This window comes from Salvelinus sp. IW2-2015, linkage group LG20 (assembly GCF_002910315.2).
Source record: "Salvelinus sp. IW2-2015 linkage group LG20, ASM291031v2, whole genome shotgun sequence".
In the NCBI taxonomy this organism is placed as follows: domain Eukaryota; kingdom Metazoa; phylum Chordata; class Actinopteri; order Salmoniformes; family Salmonidae; genus Salvelinus; species Salvelinus sp. IW2-2015.
Window position 1 is genome coordinate 38,447,090 of NC_036860.1, and position 20,239 is coordinate 38,467,328.

General features: G+C 45.4%; 1 protein-coding gene across 1 annotated transcript in view; it reads right to left on the reverse strand.

Moving 5' to 3' along the window:
- LOC111979971 (homeobox protein cut-like 1) overlaps positions 1-20,239 on the reverse strand; it is a 98,711-nt gene that overhangs the window by 30,649 nt on the left and 47,823 nt on the right. The window contains exons 7-14 of the mRNA XM_070449736.1: positions 16,076-16,124; positions 13,149-13,442; positions 11,888-11,946; positions 10,352-10,400; positions 10,175-10,256; positions 6,145-6,927; positions 3,536-3,601; positions 900-1,002 (exon numbers count right to left, since the gene is read on the reverse strand). Coding sequence (XP_070305837.1) covers positions 900-1,002; positions 3,536-3,601; positions 6,145-6,927; positions 10,175-10,256; positions 10,352-10,400; positions 11,888-11,946; positions 13,149-13,442; positions 16,076-16,124 — 1,485 coding nt within the window. The remainder of the gene's footprint in view (positions 1-899; positions 1,003-3,535; positions 3,602-6,144; positions 6,928-10,174; positions 10,257-10,351; positions 10,401-11,887; positions 11,947-13,148; positions 13,443-16,075; positions 16,125-20,239) is intronic.

A 20,239-nucleotide genomic window follows, 5' to 3' on the forward strand; every position in this document is an offset into this window, starting at 1 on the left:
TGAAGTAGAGAAGAATTCTGTGAGGTTTTGGATTTTCTGTTTGATGCCTGAAGTTCAAAACAACAAGGAAAACGTAACATTTGAAAATAAGTGATTTCTATGAAAGTCTTATAAACATATTCTAGCTGCTTGTAATTTATACAATAACAGTCCATCACTTAAGAATTTCAATACAGCCACATTTGTCTTTCTAATGTATTGAGGCTAAAATAACTGCTCCCTAGTAGAACCATATCCCTTAGATTTAAGACATGGACGGTCAAGGACAATGTTTTCTCCCCTCCCTGACAGAAAAAGGTGGTCTTGCAGTCTGTACTTGGTTTGTATATTCCGCGTGTGGGCCACACAGTGTGTAAGGTTAAATCCATTCCTCACGCGAGTCTGAGACTTTGTGCATCCATTTTGCAAAATAGTTGCCCATGCCCCGGGGGTAACCTGTCTGTCGTCGCTGTCTGCTCCACACCCATCTGTAGTGGGTGCACGGCGTCAAGAGGGGGTTAGCACGAGGGACATCTCTTAGACATTCTAAAGGCAGTGTATGGGCAGTCACTTAGCACGTTTTGGCCATTAGTTATGGCATTGGCAATTTAGGAATAATTGTATGACCAATAAGATACAAATGGGGAAAGCTTGAGTCAACCACATCAACATCCTACTGTATGTTCATCCACTTTACAGGCTGCATGAGGTCAAAACACTGGGAAGGAAACTCTTATACTGCAATACCCACCATCCCTATCAATTTCTGTACAAGGGGCATGCAGTGTGGTATGAGGGTCAGACAAGAAGCATCAGACAACTTACAGCAGGGTTGAGGTCAATTATTTTAGCTCTATCAATAGATAGAACATCTAACAGCTCCTGCTGTAGAGTAGTGTCCGTCAGAGAGGAGCAGCCACTCACCAGCCTTCTGAACTGCAGCTCTCTCTTGGCTGTTCCAGGATGGACTTGATGCCTCATCTGAGCCACTCTCCGAGGTACGGATCCGCGTGGTGATGTTACCTAGGGAAGGGCAAAAAGGTCAGGGTCAATGGACTGTACCAAAGGGAGGGATGGCAGGAGCAACGGGGGTGATAAAACCTTTGGGTAATTAATATACAGTACCTTCGGAAGGTATTCAGACGCCCTTGACTTTATCATATGTTACATTACAGCATTATCTAAAATAGATACAAAAAAAAATAAAGAATCATCAGCAATCTACACACAATACCCCATAAGACAAAGCGAAAACAGGCTTAGACATTTTTTGCAAATGTATTAAAAATAAAAAACAGAATACATTAATTTACATAAGTATTCAGCCCTTTGTTATGAGACTAGATATTGAGCTCAGATGCCCCTGTTTCCATTGATCATCCATGAGAGGTTTCTACAACTTGATTGGAGTTGACCTGTTGTAAATGTAATTGATTGGACATGATTTGGAAAGGCACACACCTGTCTATATAAAGTCCCATAGTTGACAGTGTATGTCAGAGAAAAAACCAAGCCATGAGGTCGAGGAATGTCCGTAGAGCTCCAAAACAGGATTGTTCGAACACAGATCTGGGGAAGGGTCCAAAACATTTCTGCAGCATTGAAGGTCCCCAAGAACACAGTGGCGTCCATCATTCTTAAATGGAATAGTTTAGAACCACAAGACCTTCACAGCTGGCCACCCGGCCAAACTGAGCAATCAAGGGAGAAGGTCTTGGTCAGGGAGGTAAATATTAAACCTTTTTTAACTTTCTACATTTGACAGTTCTGATTGGTAATCATCACTATGTTGATGAGTGAACCAATCAATTGACCACTGGTGTCCACTTCCAGGTGTGCCAAGTTTGTAGCGTCATACCCAAGAACAGACTAGATGCTGTAATTGCTGCCAAAGATGCTTCAACAAAGTACTTCTGTAAATGTGATATTTCAGTTTTTATTTTGTATAAATTAGCAAAAATGTCTAAAAACCTTTTTTTTGCTTTGTCATTATGAGGTATTGTGTGTAGAGTGATGAGGGAAAAAATATTTAAGCAATTTTAGAATAGGGCTGTAACATAACAAAATGTGGAAAAGTCAAGGGGTCTGAATACTTTACGAAGACACTATGTTGCTAGTATTTTACTTTTGACTACAGTATGTCACAGGTTCACAGTCATAACATAGCCAGTGAAATCTAAAGCTGAATGTTTTGAGTTAGAGAAAAGTGCTATTTTCCTATAAATATCCAGTAAAAAAAGTCTGTAGTTTGAGTCTACTGACTGTCTCCTGTCTAAAAGGAAACCCAAGGTGACGTTGAACCTTCTCCTTCAGTGAGTTCTGACATCAAACCGCCATGGCTCACCCTGGCAACAGCACCAGTGTGTGTCTGCCGGCAATACTCCCCTGGGGGCTCCCTTTACAACACAGCTCAATCCTGTTAACACAAGAGGCCACGGCTACACATGTTCCTCATGAGCGCTGAACAGAACACTTCCAGCAGCCAGCCAGCCAGTTACCCTATGCAACAATGGAAAACAGACTTTGGACAGACTCCATAGAAACACAAGAACCTGGTGTTTTGGATGGGCTTCAGAAGTGAGGGCTAATTGCTGTTTGGAGTTAAACATGGAGGGGCCTGCAAACGTGGCTCCCGAGCTTCCCGGCTTCCTCGCTCTCATTTGTCCTGAGTGAGTGGTCAGAGTAATTGGGCAAGGTCGCGCTCGCTCATGTGTGTGAGTGGGGGGAGCAGCTGGGTACAGGGGGTGAACTGGAAGTAAATCATGACAAAAAAGGGGTCAGACAGGGCAAGGATGGGGGACTCCGTAAGCCCCCCCCCCCCCCCAGCACGTTCTAACTCACACACATACACAGTGATATACACACACGCACAACCATGGTGGTGTACAGGCACAGCTGCCGGGTCATGGGGACAGGATGTTATTATGTTTTTCTAAGGACCTCTGTTTTTAAAGTTTTACAGTTTTGTCAAGGCCACCACCGCCTGTGAAGAAAAAGGGGTTGAAAATGATTGTGTATGCGGCCTTCCGAAGTGCCAAACTGCATGTAAGCACCACACCCTTGGCCATTTTCATAAGGCATGAAACACTGCATGGGTTTGGGGAAAGTACATAGCAAAGCATATAAAGGAGCTTTTTAAAGCCTAAATTATACAAGTGAGGTTTCGCCCTGATGTCAGACAGGGAGAGATTGCGTGGGCTGGTTTGGACTGAAAGTTTTAAGACGCACCCTATGCGTCAAAAGGGTGCCTTTATAACCCCCTTCACGTTTGCCTAATCCCGTTTTTTCGCCTGAGGTAGAATGTGTCCTTAACCACAGATCTAGGATCAAATAAACCAACCCCTTAATGGGGAAGAAAACATATCTGACCCTGTATCAGTGGTCAGGGTAAACATCAACCTCCTCCCTCTATTTTCAACCAGACTCCAGGCCAGAAGTGGTAGAGTGACTTTGACAATGGCTAACTGACACAACAAATTGTACAACATAAAAGCCGACCAAAACACTAAACCAACCACGATAGGGAAGGCAAAGAACAGACCTGGCCTCGAGGAGCCTTCGGAGCCGGTTCTTCGCTTCGGAACCTCCTGAAACACTCTGTTCAGGTTCTGGCCTGGGTTCTCTGTTGGAAAACAAGTGGCGACAGATAAGATAAGTGTCAGAACCCTGAACTGCCACATGGAGGTGGATATAACCCCTAGGCACAGATCTAAGATCAGCTTACTCTCCCCAAATCCGAACCGTTAACCATTAGAGTGAAAACGCAAAATTGACAATTGATCAGTGTCTAGGAGCAGCTTCATTCTACTCAAATTGAGACAGGATATGGTGGTGGTAGTTAGGGCCTGAGCTATATAGAGCTATATATCTACAGTTACTAGACCAACTCCTCAACATCTAGTCATCTGAGCAAAAACCCTAACATTTGGGCAAAACCAATTCAACCACGACAAAACCTTTAAGTGACTTACTTAAGAACGCAAATATAGCTAGAAGCCATATGGTTCAGTATGTCAGAATAGAATGCCTGGAAACGCACACATGCTCTTTGTTAACACTTTGGCCAAAGTAATACACACAGTAGTAGGTAACAGTATCTTATTGTCAAACAGCCAGAAACAAAAGTGGATTGAAGACCACTCTACACAGTCTTAAACTGCCTTCTGAGAACCCTTGAGTCAACCCACATGTTCTACCATTCAAACCCACATGTCAAACTCTCCACATATTCGAGAACAGACATTGATGGGGATTTGGACTCACTGGACCGTGAGTTGTGGGTTCAGTTATTGAGAACATAAATGATTGAAATGGAACAGAACTACTAGCTACAGCGCATAAGAACCACATTACATTTCTCCCCAGCATGATTCTATTAAACTTCTGTTAGACTTCTCCCCTGGGCCGACAGGTTTGGTGCTTGCTGCCAGACCAACTCCTTGAAGCCCGTCCAAACAAGTACAATAGACAAGAGTGCAGAGCAACAGTGTGCACATTCATCTACACTCACTACTCTGCTTTAACACAGAGGGGAACAAATTTAGACCGAGCGCAAACTTTCACATCACCCCTGCCCTGACTGCCAAGTGGGCCTATGCCGTTTAACGCGGAGAGTTAAAGTTTCCTAATACCCCGTCTGTTTTGCCTCACTCTCGTCCAGGGCTGCTGACAGCAGCAGCTCTCATCTTGCCTTGTGACGCTACTGACTGAGCACCAAGCTCCAAATGTATCAGTTCCTCACCCAGAGACAGAAAGAGAGAGAGAGCAGAGGAACAGACACAGCCAGAGGGATGGATACAGAGATCGAGAGATTTACAGGGGGGGAGGGCAGAAGGAAAAAGAGAAAGCAAAGAGGAGAAATATGGAGTCATTTAATAAGAACCCAATGTACAGGTTTGCGTTTTGTAATCTGTCTCAAATTTGACGTAATTGCTTGTGAAAGTGTCCGCATTATGAGCAGTTTGGGGTGAAGAATGAGGGCTTTGCAGCAGGGGGGCGCAGCTACAGTCTGAGTCGCCATGTGTACTGTCACTACTGTGGGGTATGCTTTTTTCGAAGACTTAAAGCACTATCCTCAGAACATTCTGTTCTGCATGACTGGCACAAACACACAGTACACACAAACACACTACACACCCCTCTGCACCACTGCCTGTCCAGACATGCATGTTATTGACTGCTGTTTGAGCCTATTCAGACAGATCTTCCTCTGCAATCTGACGGGATCAGCTTGCCTCCCACTCACTGACTCAACAGTACAGGCTGCATTCCCAAGCAGCAAGCGGCAATGTGCCATTTAAGACGGTAACAAAATCAATAGCAAAAAGCAGTGGGCCGACAGCGCTAAGTGATGGAACCCTGAGTGGCGCGTGCGACGATGACATCTTGATAGACTAGCTTGTAAATGCTCCCTCCCTCTACTGGGTTTGATTCCTGGGACGGTTGCTATGACGACAGGCGAAAGACGATAACAACGCAAAGGGAACATGTCTGCGAGGTTAATCTGGGCATTTTAGCTGGCGACATGACTGGCGACAGGAGCGATGAAGATCGCTGTCCATTCATCAAGGGCCCTGGCTATGGCCACACTGCTGAAGTGTGGGGGGGACGTCTAAAGGTCTGTTAAAGAGACAGCGCTACCACCAATGACCAAAAATGCCCCCGTTTGTGAGGTCAAAGGTTTAAGGTTAGGGTCATGCACTAACTGAGGATCACTATGAACGGAGACGTTCTGAAGTTTGTCTTTTGCTAATCTGAATAGCATCAGTGTGTCTGACAACATTCAATGTACCATTCAGCACCAATTTTCCCATTGAGTACATATATTTGTGGGATAGCACAGCAGGACCATACTGAAGCTACTGTAACACAGAAACAGAACACCTGCCTGAACCTGGGGCCGTTCTACTAGCCTCGCAAGCCGCCTAATCTCGCGAGTTTACATGAATGGAATCAGTGGTAATCAGTCTGGTAATTACGAGGTTACCGTTCTATACTCATCAGAAATATCTCACCTAGGAATTGGAACTTGACGTGTGATGCAAAGCACCTGGAGGCAGAGACATCACTAAAATATGTGTGTATATGTGATGTGCTCAGCTATGTGTGTGTGAGCAGTTGATGTGTGCTGTGTGAAGTGTGTGGACACATTTCCGTCAGTCTCACCTCTCTGCCTCCCCTGGATGCTGCGCAGTGCCAGAATGTTCTGCTCGTCGGACAGGAACTGCCTCATCTTGTGGAAGGGCTCCTTGCCCCGGATGGTCAGCTTGTTCCAGGGCTTGGGCCTGGCCAGTATCTCACTGACCGAGCCCTGAGACAACCCCAACACGTAGTGGCCAAAGATCCTCTGCCCGATGTTGTGCTTGATCAGCTGCTCCTTGACCTGACGCGCTATCTCAGACGTGTCCATGTCTTCGCCTTCCGAGACACTCCCCGCCCCTTCTGACTGGCTGGGTGAGGGGGCTAGGCCGTTGACATCCGGGCTGCACGCTGACGGGTGCTGGGATTGCGACTGCAAAGACTGATGGGGTGGTAGGGGGCTGGCTGAAAGGGAGTTATGGGTGGGGTAGTTGGAAGGGGAGAAGAGCAGGGCCTGGCCGGAGGCGGACACTGAGTCCTGCAGGGCTTTGGAGTAAAAGGTCTGCATGAGCTGGCGCTGCAGCAGGGAGTTGAGCACCACCTTGCCCCCCAGGGGGAAAGCGGTGCCCGCCGACGCCAGAGAGGTGTGGCTGAAGAAGTCCTGCCCACCCAGCCCGCCACTCGTGGGCGAGAAGTGGTGTGTGCCATTGCCAGTGACAGGGGTGGTGTCGGAGGAACCACCTGAGCCAGTGCGCAGGAGGAGCTGAGAGGAGGGAGGGGGAGGGGAGCCCTTCAAGTTGGTGCCCATGGGTGTGTTGCAAAGACGCTGTTGTCCCTCTGATGACTCTTTGACCTTTCGCTCTCTCAAACCTGTGTAACCAGACAAAACATGACACAGATCAATACATCATGTGGCGTCAACAAAGTCCAAAATAAATTAAAAAATATCTAGACTGGGGGGGGTGCAGTGTACTCCAGTGGAGTAGCATAACATTAGAGTGGAGAGGCACTGATGGAGTGTGTGTATTTGCCAGTTGGGCTTCTGGCCGTGGAAAGGGACACTGAGCAGTAGTGAAGGGAAGCATCTGGCAGGCATGTCCCAGGATATGGACACAGGCAAAGGTGCCTAGCTTACCTGCTGTGTGGTGTATGCCCTGCCTACCCTCCTTTAACCTGCTCCTGCATCTCACCACCTCCAGGCCACCACTCACTAAAGGTAGAGTTGGGATTCGCATATTTCATGGTGGGTTAACATCAGTGGTGTGTGTGCCTGTGGTGTGTTCATCAGAGTGTGGGGACAGTAGCAAAACTTACTATACAGCAATGATAAACAATGGCTGCCAAGCAATAATTGCTCTTTACGTACTTTTCCTTGTGCACTTTGATTAATGTCAGGTATAGCCATAGGCCCAACACCATTGCAAAAGAGACCATGATCATCAGGCACATAACATTTAGTTATTCTCATGAAACTGATAACATTTTACAATCATTAACATGAATGAATCCAAAATCACATTGGGAAGTAACCAAGTAAGATGCCGGTCCGACCTGTAGCCAAACAGCACCTTTGGTTTCACAGACATGATCTGGTAGGACAACGAGAGATCCCATTAGGAATACAAATGAAATGCTTCATTTTCGAGGGCGGGGGAGGGAGGGAGGAGACCCTTAAGCCAATTGGGATGACATTTCCAGAGCGACCGAGTGGTAAAGGGCACATTGGTAGGAGAGACTAACGGGGCTTCATTAGCATACTGGATCACTTTGTCTCCACCAGCGTCTGACCTCCAGTGGCCCCCTTCTCCTCGCCCAGGGTGGGCTGCACTCTGCCCCTCCACTACCCCCACCCCCCAACACGCAACTGCAATCTGTGTTGTCACAGATGCACTACCCAAACAGCCCTGGGAAGCAAGCAAACTGACCTTAACCCGTAAAGATGAGATGTAGCCTCCAAACACAAGCAGGGGTCGGTACCTGTTTGTCTAGTTAGAGACCCTTAGCCTGTGGTGTGGTTAGAGACCCCTAGCCTGTGGTGTGGTTAGGTCATTTTTTGGAGAGATCAAATCTTGGAGTTTAGGGTAAAATAAACTTTAGGGAGAGATTTTAAAAGAGAATACTGAGGTAAATTAGAATAGAAAGCTAAAGCTCTCCAAAGTGGAAGACACTTATTTTTCTTTAACTGAAAAAAGGCAAACTGATCACCAGCAGGTGTAAAACCAGTACCAAAAGGTTGGTATTGTACACCAAGGACCTACAAGTCCCCAATCTTTTCATCCCCAGAGTCTAAGCAGTTGGGTAGCAGATGTAAAGTCAAGGCGTTTACAGAAATGGAGATAACAAGGAACTTCAAAAAGTGATCCTGTTGAAATGTATCACAGAAAATGTTACAGTATCTCTGAAATCCCCCTGTTTAAAGGGCTGATTCTCTGAATGAGATAAATCGAGAAGCCAGACAAGACGAGTACCGCGCTGAGGAAGCAGCAGCACTTCAATCTTAATGGTGTGAGCAGACTGTCTGCATCGAACCCTTCAATTCAAATCTATTATACATTAACGGGCCAGACAGTTATCTTTTTTTCTTTGTATCAAACGTGGGAGTGTGCCAATGGAAACAGTTGACACATTCTTTAGAAGTGTGTCTCTATACTTGTAGAAAAGAAAAAGCTCCAAGAGAGATAACCGTCTTTCCTTTAAGTCTAACGGTCTCTTCTTTTGCTGGCGGAGATAGCTGGCGCTGCTTCCTGTTTGACTACTGGACTTCCTGTCTATAACCCCTCTAGGCGACTGACAGAGTACAGAAACAAAAGGACTGTGTGTCCTTTTAAGTTTGAAGCACCCTGGCACACACACAGAGGCACAGGCCCATGAAGGCTAATGATGTACTTTTTCTCCCCATTACAGTCTGGTCTGGAGTAACTTCAGCTCAGACAATGTGTACACTATCAAAAAGCTCTCTGTGACAGATATCATTCAGTCTCAGGATTGTAGACAAGGAGACTTAACAGATGAAAAAAGCCATTACGTTTGTGAGTTTGTGTGTTTATGAGTGTACGTCTATGGGTCTGTGTAAGGCCACTGAATATGGGGTATGCGGTTCAAAGAGCTGGCATGTCGTGACAAGAGAGGACGATAAGGGATCAGAGATCAAAGGTGGAATACTAGGGCTCTGTGTATCACTGAATTAGGCTCAATGAGTTCAACAAAACATCAGCCATCTCTTTGTAAACAACTCTATCAGTGCTTACGGGCCTGTTCTGTTCCAGCCCGTGAATAAGACCTTGACACAGGGCAGTTCACACCAGGAATTGACTTTGTGGTTGTGTCTACATGTATATCACACAAAAAAAACTGCTGATATCTGATCGGCTGTTCTGATACTGGTTAACCCTTTACACTTGTGGAAATTGGCCTATAGGGCTAATTTAAATGTTTTTTTTACAGAATAAATATGAAATGCAGCTGTGGGTGGGCCTCTTGGTAACCAGGCCCAGCCAATCAGAATTAGCTTTTCTCCACAAAATACTACTCAGTTTCATCAGCTTTCTGGGTGATGAAGAAGCCGGATGTGGAGGTCCTGGGCTGGCGTGGTTACACGTGGTCTGCGGTTGTGAGGCCGGTTGGACGTACTGCCAAATTCTCTAAAACGACGGTTGGAGGTGGCTTATGGTAGAGAAATTAACATTCAATTCTCTGGCAACAGCTCTCGTGGACATTCCTGCAGTCAGCATGCCAATTGCACACTCCCTCAAAACTTGGAGACATCTGTGGCATTGTATTGTGTGACAAAACTGCACATTTTAGAGTGGCCTTTTATTGTCCCCAGCATAAGGTGCACCTGTGTAATGATCATGCAGTTTAATCAGCTTCTTGATATGCCACACCTGTCAGGTGGATGGATTATCTTGGCAAAGGAGAAATGCTCACTAACAGGGAACACTAATGTCAGTTGGCAAGTTCCCAGGTTGCAAAGAAACACTACATAGTCCACAGCAGATGTCTGATTGATAAGTCACCTTCATAAATCATATACGCGCGTGTGCATATGCATGTCTGTGTATGCGTGTATCTGTGTATGCGTGTGTTGGTGGCTTGAAGGACTCGCTACTCAGCTCACTGTTGTTCAGGCGCAGGGAGGAGCTCTCAGAATGCAGGCCTCGACTCTTCTCCAACAACAACTCCAGAGGCTTCTTAGAGTCCTGACACAGAGTACATTGTTAAACATTGTTTTGATAAGATATACTGTCTAAATATTGTTCAAATCCAACTCAAATGCAACATTCAGCCTCCATACCTGTGCTGAAGAGCAGTTTGAAGAGCCGAACTCTACGGACTTGCGGAAACTGTAAAGTAAACAAGGGAAAATGGACCACTTGATTACTGCACCCACTACAAAAAGGAGATCACAAATAGACACAGTACCATAGGACTGAAATATATCTGCTACCAGCCCTACAGAATATCTAAATCAGCGACAGGCAGTGGCAAAGCGATATGTCACAAAGAGAGTCGGCTCAATACAAGTCCTTCACTCCTCTCTGACCATCGAAATCTGATAATGCAATGAAATCCTTAGAGCCAATCATAGTAATTAAAATGGGTTATTCAATCATGTACTGGGTGCCAATTGGATTCCAGGCGATATTATCTATAAAGGAAAAGGCGTCTATGAAAAGGTTGGGAGGCAAATAAAGACACTTTGGTCTATTAGGAGAGGAATGCTTCCCTTTGGGATTCCAGGCGGCCTATCAATACAAATTCACACAAACCGCTCTTTGGCTGACCATCATAGTGGCTCGAAAAACTCTCACAAACAGAACCATTCACTGATACTACCTTTACGACTTCTTCCAATTGGGAAAATAATGCCTGAAAATCCAGTTACCAAATTAATGTCCAGACGGCCCCTTCCTCAGATGAGCGGAGATTGTTAAATCCTGGCAAGACAACGCCCCAGTTCCCTAAACATGGGCAATTATCTTATCGGCCAAACTTAACATAGTCAGCCTTCTTGTTACTGGCTTGGACCGAGATAACACACAGCACAACACCAAACAACGGAAGAAACGGTTCACCGTCTTGAGATGCCAGACCAGAAACGCTGGAGCTTATACAAGCCACTGCCATAAAAATAAAAAAAATACGCCGCAATAAAGCTAAGGACATGAATGTTGATAATGAGTGAAGATTAAAAATGACATTTATCATAACAGATTTCCTTGGTTTATTCAACCTTTTTTATATTAACAAATATAATTTACTGAGCTACCGTACACAATATATTTCCCAACTGCAATCAATGGTTTCAAAAGAGTTACCTTTAAAAGTAGCTATACTTTTAAAAGAAACAAGAAGTGTGATGTCAATAAACCCACATGTGAGGAGAAAGCATCCAGTACATACCCCTTTAATGAGTCTACAGCACAGCCATGTTAGCATCCCATCTCCAGACCCCAAAACATCCAAATCAGATAAGAAAGCAGTGGCAAACAGAGGTTGAACGTGAAGGCCCACTGTCCAATCAAACTAGCTTCTCTGATAAGCACTACCAGTGCTTAGCCAATAAAAATCGGACTCTGCGCATCCACATTCAGGGGCTAAATCTAAAGGTTAATGATAGTCTTGAGGGTGGTTTGGCAGAGTGTCCGAATGGCATTAGAGTGAATCCGTACCGACCCGACCTTGGACGAAGCCAGGTCTTACATACTTGCACCGGTGGCATCACAAGTTTAGGCTCGGAATGAATTTATCCTGGTTAATTTGTATGGTTTATTGAACTGACGCCTGTGGCTGAGGGGAGGGAAGGCAGACAGAGGGAAAATGAATTAACCTGAGCTCTTTCTTGATGTCTTCGTAGTCTGCCTGCTCCTGCAGTTTCTCCTCCAGTTGCTGAGTGGAGAGAGAGACACTTCGTTACTCTCATAAAGTAGCGAGGACCAATGCATGGGGAAGCAAACATTTGGAGAGTCAATGTATACTCTTCAAAGAGTATCTTACCCCCCCCCAAAAGAAACTTGCACTTGTCTTTTCCTACTAGCACCGACTTTGCTGACTTCTTTATTGAGGAAAAATGTACTACAACTGTGATGTGGCTTTGTCACCTAGCTATCTTAGGTGAGACAGTCAGTCGCTCTGTATAAGAGAGTCTGCTAAATAACTCAAATGTAAATGTAGAATATGTTATCTTGAGGAGTCCCAGTGTATTAGCATGTGCACATTTTAGATAGCTCAGTGCATTGGAACATGTACATAACAACTCTACTCATTTGTCTTTCTGCAGTCTCTAAAAACACATCACCATGCAGCTACACTTGTTGTGACAAATTCCAATAGAGAAGCTCTACAGCAGAGGTAGGCAACTACAAAAATCCTAATTGTATATATAAAAAATAAATCACTCGGAGGCTGGTTTTGGCCCACGGGCCGCCTGTTGCCGACCCCTGCTCTACAGTCTCTGTGCATAAAGCTCACTGGGTATGACATGTCTGTTCAGTCTCCATAGATACAAAGACGTGTCAGTCAAGTCCTAAATGTAGAGTCTTGTGTGGGGTGCCCTGCAGAGTTCAGTAAAACCACTGTGACGTTTAGGGAGAGAGGGTTCAGGGCTATGCATTAGTCAGAGGGTCCTGACATGTTTCATTTGTAAATGACTGTTTTTCTGAGTTCAAGCTGAAAGGTAGAGCTTATCTTGTGCACAATATCCAAATGCATTAACGGGATGCTCATGGACGCATTATAAAGTACTACTGACAACTGCAGCTTTTCTTACCATGGCACACAGTGTGGTTAGGCCTAATCTTCATAACTGACTAATGTACAGGACTAACCAGGGCCCTCAGTGTTATGGGACTAACCAGGGCCCTCAGTGTTATGGGACTAACCAGGGCCCTCAGTGTTATGGGACTAACCAGGGCCCTCAGTWTTATGGGACTAACCAGGGCCCTCAGTGTTATGGGACTAACCAGGGCCCTCAGTGTTATGGGACTAACCAGGGCCCTCAGTGTTATAGGACTAACCAGGGCCCTCAGTGTTATGGGACTAACCAGGGCCCTCAGTGTTATGGGAATAACCAGGGCCCCTGGAGGGCTGACCTTGAGTGAGCTCTCCTTGGTGCTGAGCTGCTGCTCCAGCTGGCTGATTTGCGAGGCCGAGTTCTCACGGACGTTGGCCAGGCTGGCCTGCAGTCTCTGCACGTCCTCAGCCAAGTGCAGTACCTCCCGCTCCTTGGCGCTCAGCTCCACCTCCAGACTGGAGCGTGACAGAACCTCCAAGGCTTGCTCCATGTCAGGGGCCTTCTGGATCTGTGTGGCAAGCTGGAGAGACTTGTTGGCGGACGTCAGCTGTTCCCGAAGAGCCTCTGCTTCCCTCTCCGCTACATCCGCTCTCTGAAGGAGAGAGAGTCAAGTTTCCCCACTATCCCACCATTCGCTGTCATGTACTGTCTACAGACAACCATAAGATAAATCACTGTAGGTCTCAAGCCATTCATCAAGGACCAAATCTAAAGTTGAGATCTGCTAATATAACCTACATGTTTGTTTGATAGACATTTATTTATGATTTGTGCTAAAGTTTGAATTGCACACACACACACACACACACACGTCTCCAGTTCCAAGATAGAACAGTAAGTACAGAATTTAGACCCACAGCAATTTCTCTGTCATGGTTGTGTAATACATGCATACCCCCCTCCATCAGACAATCTCTGACCCACAAAAGAAGACAAGGGGGAGAAGAACACAATGCATCCTAATGACTCATTACATGTTGAAGGTGCTTAAACATTCAACCTTTAGATATATCAGGCGCTAAAGCCTTCATCTTTATGGAATTATGGAGATTTAAACATTTTAAGGCGGCTAAGTTATTCCAAAAGTTTGGGTAATGAGGGCGCCATTTAATATAATGACAAATAATTGTTTTGGGTGATTCTATTTACAAATTCTAATCAGCAGGCTCCCTTTAATTACGTGGTAGCCAGAGAGAAACAAGGTAAGCAGACACAGTAAAACCTTCAGGGAGATTTTACTTTTAAGTGTAGGTGTAGACTAATGTATATTGAAATGTGATGAAAACAGATACCCATACATTATAAATATACTTTCAAAGAATACCATTTAACAGTGTGCACTACAGTAACATGTTTCTCTTCCATTGTCTCTCACATATACACTGTTACACAGCTACGTGACCATGATTGGAAGTGCTTGTACCACCATTTATAGCGTGCGTGATGGAATGGCACTGCAACTTGCCCAGTCATTGGGAGGGGAGTGAATGAAGTGTCGTCTGTAGAAGGCCGACACCAGCGATCCCCCCCCCCCTCCCCCACCACCACCTCAACCACTCTGTCTCTCTGATAGCAGATATGAGGAGTGTGTGTCTGCTGCGCCGAGGCGGATGAGACGGGTGATTACAAGAACAAAGTGACAGCGAGTGCGTGTGCACACACAGACACACAGTGCGGATCCACAGACGGGTGAGGAGAAGAACGGGAGCATGACAGCTGATAAGGGGAGACACGCGCCCAGAGTGGTACAGCTGACGGCACGACACCGTACTGCTCTGTTCTGTACTGCGGGATGGGGCCCTCATCTGTCTTGTGAAGGGCGGGCTCAGCGACAATGCCATAACTGGCATGTCATAGTGGGCTACAGTTGAAAATGACTGAGTTAGCCCTGCTAAGTGAAGACCTACCTGTACTATAAGGAAACCCTGGTGCTGGAGTGTTTCAGGTACTGCAGGGTTTTGTTCCAACCATGTCACCTGACAACTAATCACCTCACCAACTGAGCTAATAGATCAACATCAGTGACCGGCTTATTTCCAACTACCTGGGCCAAGACTTACAAACATTTCAAACACAAAAATGTAAAAAGCTCCTTAAAAAAATAGTTTGTAAGTACAATTCCTCAAAAATATCTTAATATTGTTTTTCTTACAAACTTCTCAAATATTTTCTTACGAAATTCTTAACTATCTTCTTAAGATCATTTTTGCTAGGCAACCGATCTAGCTTGCTATCTAGCTAGCAATCATGTTAGCATATTTCTTACTGATATTATACTGCTCTAAAAAATGTTTTGGGTTTAAAATAATCAATACTGAAACTTTCAGATGAAGTGTGTGAGTGAATGAAACATGTTCAATTCCTTTATTAGCTTATTCTCTCATTGCCCTGAGTTTAAGACCAGGGTTTAGCCATCTTGGAATTAAGAACATTTCCAAGAAGAAATGCATTAACTTCATTTTCAAGAATCTAATTTCTTCTGAACTTTGTACTTAACTAGAAACATAAGAAATAATGCAAGAACATTTCCAATAACCCTTTTGAGGAATAGCAACTTTGCTTAACTTTCTTCATAAGTCTATAGTTAAGGAAATAATTGCAATCTTGTGAATCAGGCCCTGGTCTCCAGCAGTCAACATTAACTTCATGCCAACCTGCTTGGATGACACACACAAACGGAACGCGTTCACATTCTAACTAATCTGATATAAACAAGATCACATGGTAACGGCTGCGGCGATAGTTTTCAACTGCAGACCCAAAGCCCATATAGAGTAATTACACTGCTGCGCATTATCTTGCCTTGACTTCTTGGCTGATATCAAAGGGTCGTCTCAGTGTAAATAATGGCTAATCACCACCGTGATGTGTCTGGGCGAAAAACATGGAGAATACATTAAAGGAGGCCAAAGATAGAGGCAACGCCAGATTAGTCACACTGCAGAGCCTCTAATAGCGCAGTCTTTGTGTGTCTTCATTGTTATTCAAGAGGCTAGTTTCACTTAGATATATTTCCTTTCTCATATGACATTTATCTCATACTTCAGTATGTTACATACTTTGAGGAATAACATTTGGAATGCATTTGAAACAGAGCATCTCCTGTATCAAGCCACTTATTCAGATACATTGAAACTAAGGCCAAAGGGTGTAAGAGTAGTATGTCTGTTTGAATCCTTTGATAGGATGGTTGTGAAGAGGTGTTAAGAACAGCCAGGAACTCACCTGATTGGCTCTCTCCAGGTCTGACATCACCACCTCAATCTCATTGGCCCTGCAGGAAGAAGAGGCACGCAATCAACAAGGAGGCAAACAACAATAGGCTTGGCACACAAGCAACAAGAGAAGTGATCACATGAGTGGGACTGAGTGTTTGCATGCCCTGTAACGTTCTGTAGGTGCATTTCCACACAATTGTGTATACATGTATACAATGTATATTTACATCCATGACTGGATTGTTACTGTGTAATATGTCCCTACTGTGTGTGTGTATGAGAGAGCGCGCGCCGTCCTCCAAAGTTGGCTTGCTGCTTGTTGCGTTTCCCCTGGCCTGTCCCATTAAGCCCCTCTCAATTACACCCTAATCCTGCAGTCTCCCACCCTGCCACTGGGTCCCTTCCTGAGCCATGCGGACAAGCCCTGCCGTAAAACAGAGGGATTACACTAATATCGTCTTAATACACACTGATCTCATATCATATTTTTCCATTATGTTTAGCGCCGGGCTCAAGCTCACAAATGGCTTTCGGCTTAGGTGTTTATTCACATCTCTCCATGCTTAACCCCAGGGTTAAAGGGACGCTCCGAGGGTTAGTATTATCCCCCACTTTATGCTCCTCCGCCAGCCACTGGACTAGTGTTCATAGTGACTCAATAGGATTTACTAGAGTCCGAACTGAATGTGCACGTTTGAATTTGACATTGATATTCACTTTTCGGCAATAGGGGAACAGGTGTTAAATCCACTCCAGCAAATAGAAACACTATGGCGTGTCAACCAATTGCAAGTGTGTGAGAGTGTGTTTGTTGGGACGACGGTGGTATTTCTACCCTTGGTTTTTTAAATTACCCTAGCCAGTCAGAATTGCAGGGCTCAGATAACAGTCTCCTCTCAGTGGGCCCCCTACATTTAGGCAGGCTCATTCTGTGGCACCGCTCGCACGCCGAGTGGAGCCAAATGTTGCCATGCTTAATTTAATGGCAACATCTAATTACAGATAATAACGTTTAAATGCTTTTAATGATGTAAATTGGGTTTCGTGTCACATTTTAAGTGCACGGCATATTTGTAATGAGCGGGGATTATCATTGAGATGCATTGTTATTAATAATACACTGGAGATCAACTGCTTCTATAAAACATTGCAATGCTATACCGATACTGTTGTGGATGGAAACGACACACACGGGCCAATACAACCCCCTGGCTGCAGTCCAAATCATATAACATAACCTCTCCTCCACTGTTCAAAGCATTCTGTATTTGGACAACACAATCCAATTGGAAAAGCTGCTGGAGAGAAATATAAGGGCAAAGCTTTGTGATATTAACTAGATAGCCAGGTATAAACAGTGTGTGCTGCTCTTGATACTAATGCAACCCAAATATGATAGTTCAATCAAGGTACAGATGCAAAGTATTATGAAATACCTTTGGATTTGCCTGGATTTGAGAATTAGGGAAAGGAAATGCTGCTGTAACGCAGAGTGGAGGATCAGTGATTAGGTTTAGAGGGAAAAAATATATGTATTACCAGCGTGTGATCTGTGGTCATGGCACCGATGCACAATCCACCCCTAACCGAAGAACGCAAATGAGTATATGTCGGAAGTGGGTAAATCAGGAATCCCTGATAATTAGGAATCTAAGGCTGAGACTCAGGGATGTAGAGCAGACAGGCAGCACCTTGTACGGAACTTTCCTTGGCTGCAACCGTGCCGAGTTCTGGGAACCCACAACATCCCCACACAGTAGTCCACTACCTGATCACGGTAAACCCTTAGTAAGACCACAGTGAGAGAGAACAAACATCTCCATTCCCTGTGTACAGTGAGCCACAGTGAACCGTATTCACACCGTACGGGCCCTGACCCCAGACTACAGAGGACCGGTGAGGCCTGGGCCTCTTGAATCCACTCCAAGGTGTTTGCCCTCTGCGCCTTAAGATGGGCTCTGCTGTGAAAACACGCTGATTAATGAAGTCCTTAAGGACGGAGTGTGAGCGGCGGGACACACCTGAAAACCTCCAATATCCCCTTTCCTGGAGGGTTTCCTGTCTTGGCGTCTGGTGGGGCTCCCAGACGGGAGGGTTGAGTAGTAGAGAGTGGTAGCTTTCTCTCTTCAAAATACATTAGCTAATGGCCACAGGTTCAAGTTCAGGGGTTTGGATTCAAGTTTAAATTCACAGCTCTCAAGTGTTGAATATGGAACTCAAATGTCATGAAGTTATGAACAAGACTCCCAGCGACTTTGGGAACACTGCAGTAGGTCAAGGTGTTGGGGACTCCACAATTACTCTACAACTCATTCAAAAAGCTTAATCATAACTATGTAAATGTGCTGAATATGGTTTCATCCGTTGAGCTCACCCTGGATGCATTTTGAACCCAGATAGCTGACATTAAAATGTCACCACCTCAGCTGACTTAAACCAGAGTGAACCAAAGTTGTGCAGATGACGCCTGTAGCGGTGTTGGAGGTATGTGTGTGTTTTCTGGACTGAACTAGGGGCCGGGGCCCTCTCCTCTCTGCCCCTCTGACCTTTCCATCGCCAACGCCTGTCAGAAATTAGCTGTTAACCCCTCCGGTCAGGCTCTGTGGCCGGACGAGTCCGGAACACTACGATATGCCTCTGGTAATCCTTTCCATTTCACCACTATCCCTCTCCCCCTCCATCTCTTCCCTTCATATCCTGTGCCCCCTTTCTCACAGCCCAATCCCCCTGGGCCAGCACGACATTTCACAGATTTAGCCCATTAGATTTTCATTTTCCTCCCTCTCTCTTTCAGCACAGTCTCTGTCGGCTTGGAGATGTTTGCTTTCCTCCCTTCTCTTTTTTTCCTCACTCACTCACTCACTCCTCTCTCTCTCTTCTGGTGGAGTTGCTTAACCTTTCTGCGACTGGAGAGGAAAAATGGCCCCCGGGCGTGGTTACTTCTCGCTCTGTGTGTTATGTGTGTGTGTGGTGTGTGTGTGTGTGGTGTGTGTGTGTGTGTGTGTGTGTGTGTGTGTGGTGTGTGGTGTGCTTGGTAGGAGGCAGAAGGAGGAGAATAGAAGCCATCGTTAACGCCGGCCATTCTTCAACACTACTGTGGCCGGGCTGCTCGTCACAATATTGTTCCCCACTTTTATTAGAGTTTCCACCCACAACAACCACACAGACCCAGGAGACAATGATAATGTTGGAGCCTTAACACTCATCCACACAGCTAGCACAACCAATGCAGGAAGTAACATTTAGTAAAGCACCATTTTGGTCAAAACACCCTGAACCATTATTTTCCTATGTGCCAGGTTACAAAGTCCAGCGACATGAATGGGACGCGATATATCATACATACAAACGCTCCATATGACCCCATTCTTCCCGACATGGACAAAAAGACGTTAACATGTCTTCAGAGGGAAGAAATAGCATAGTGCTGATAAAGTATTGTTGCCCCGTTGATGTGCTCGCCCAAAATAGCGCTCTCGCTAACATCTGGAGTGAAACGCTCCAGTTCTGTCCGACTGGCGCTACAACACACACACACACACACAAACTTGTTTTACTATCCTTGTGGGGACCAAACAAGTGATTCACATTCAAAATCCTATTATCCCTAACCCCTAAACCTAACCTTAACCCCTAACCCTAATTGTAACCCTAACCCTAAACCTAACCACTAAACCCAAAATAGCCTTTTTCTTTGTGGGGACCGGCAAAATGTCCCATCTTGTCCGAATGCTCCTTGTTTTACGAACCTTGTGAAGACTTCTGGTCCCCACAAGGATAGTAAAACCAAACACACACCACAGAGTGTGTTCTGCTGCCAGGCCTGCCATGCTCTGCTGCTGAATCTCTCTATCAATCCAGTGCTGTGTTTATACTGCTCCAGCCCCGGTGCTCTGCTTACAGTGTCACCGTGGGGGTTTGCAACAATATTGTCAAGGTCCACCTGTGCTGTCCTTCGTAGCATTGTAGAACACTATAAATAGGCTCTTTTGGGATGGCTCGCCAGTCCTAATGTAATAACTTAGAGGAAACGTGTGTGTGGTGTTCATTAGCCAGTCCCTGTTCTGCAGAAGCAGAAGGAGAGGAGGATATCTCATCTGACAGCAAGCCATTCTGGGTGTGATGGTGATGAGTGCAGGGACATGGGCTGTGGCATATCATAAAGCGAGTG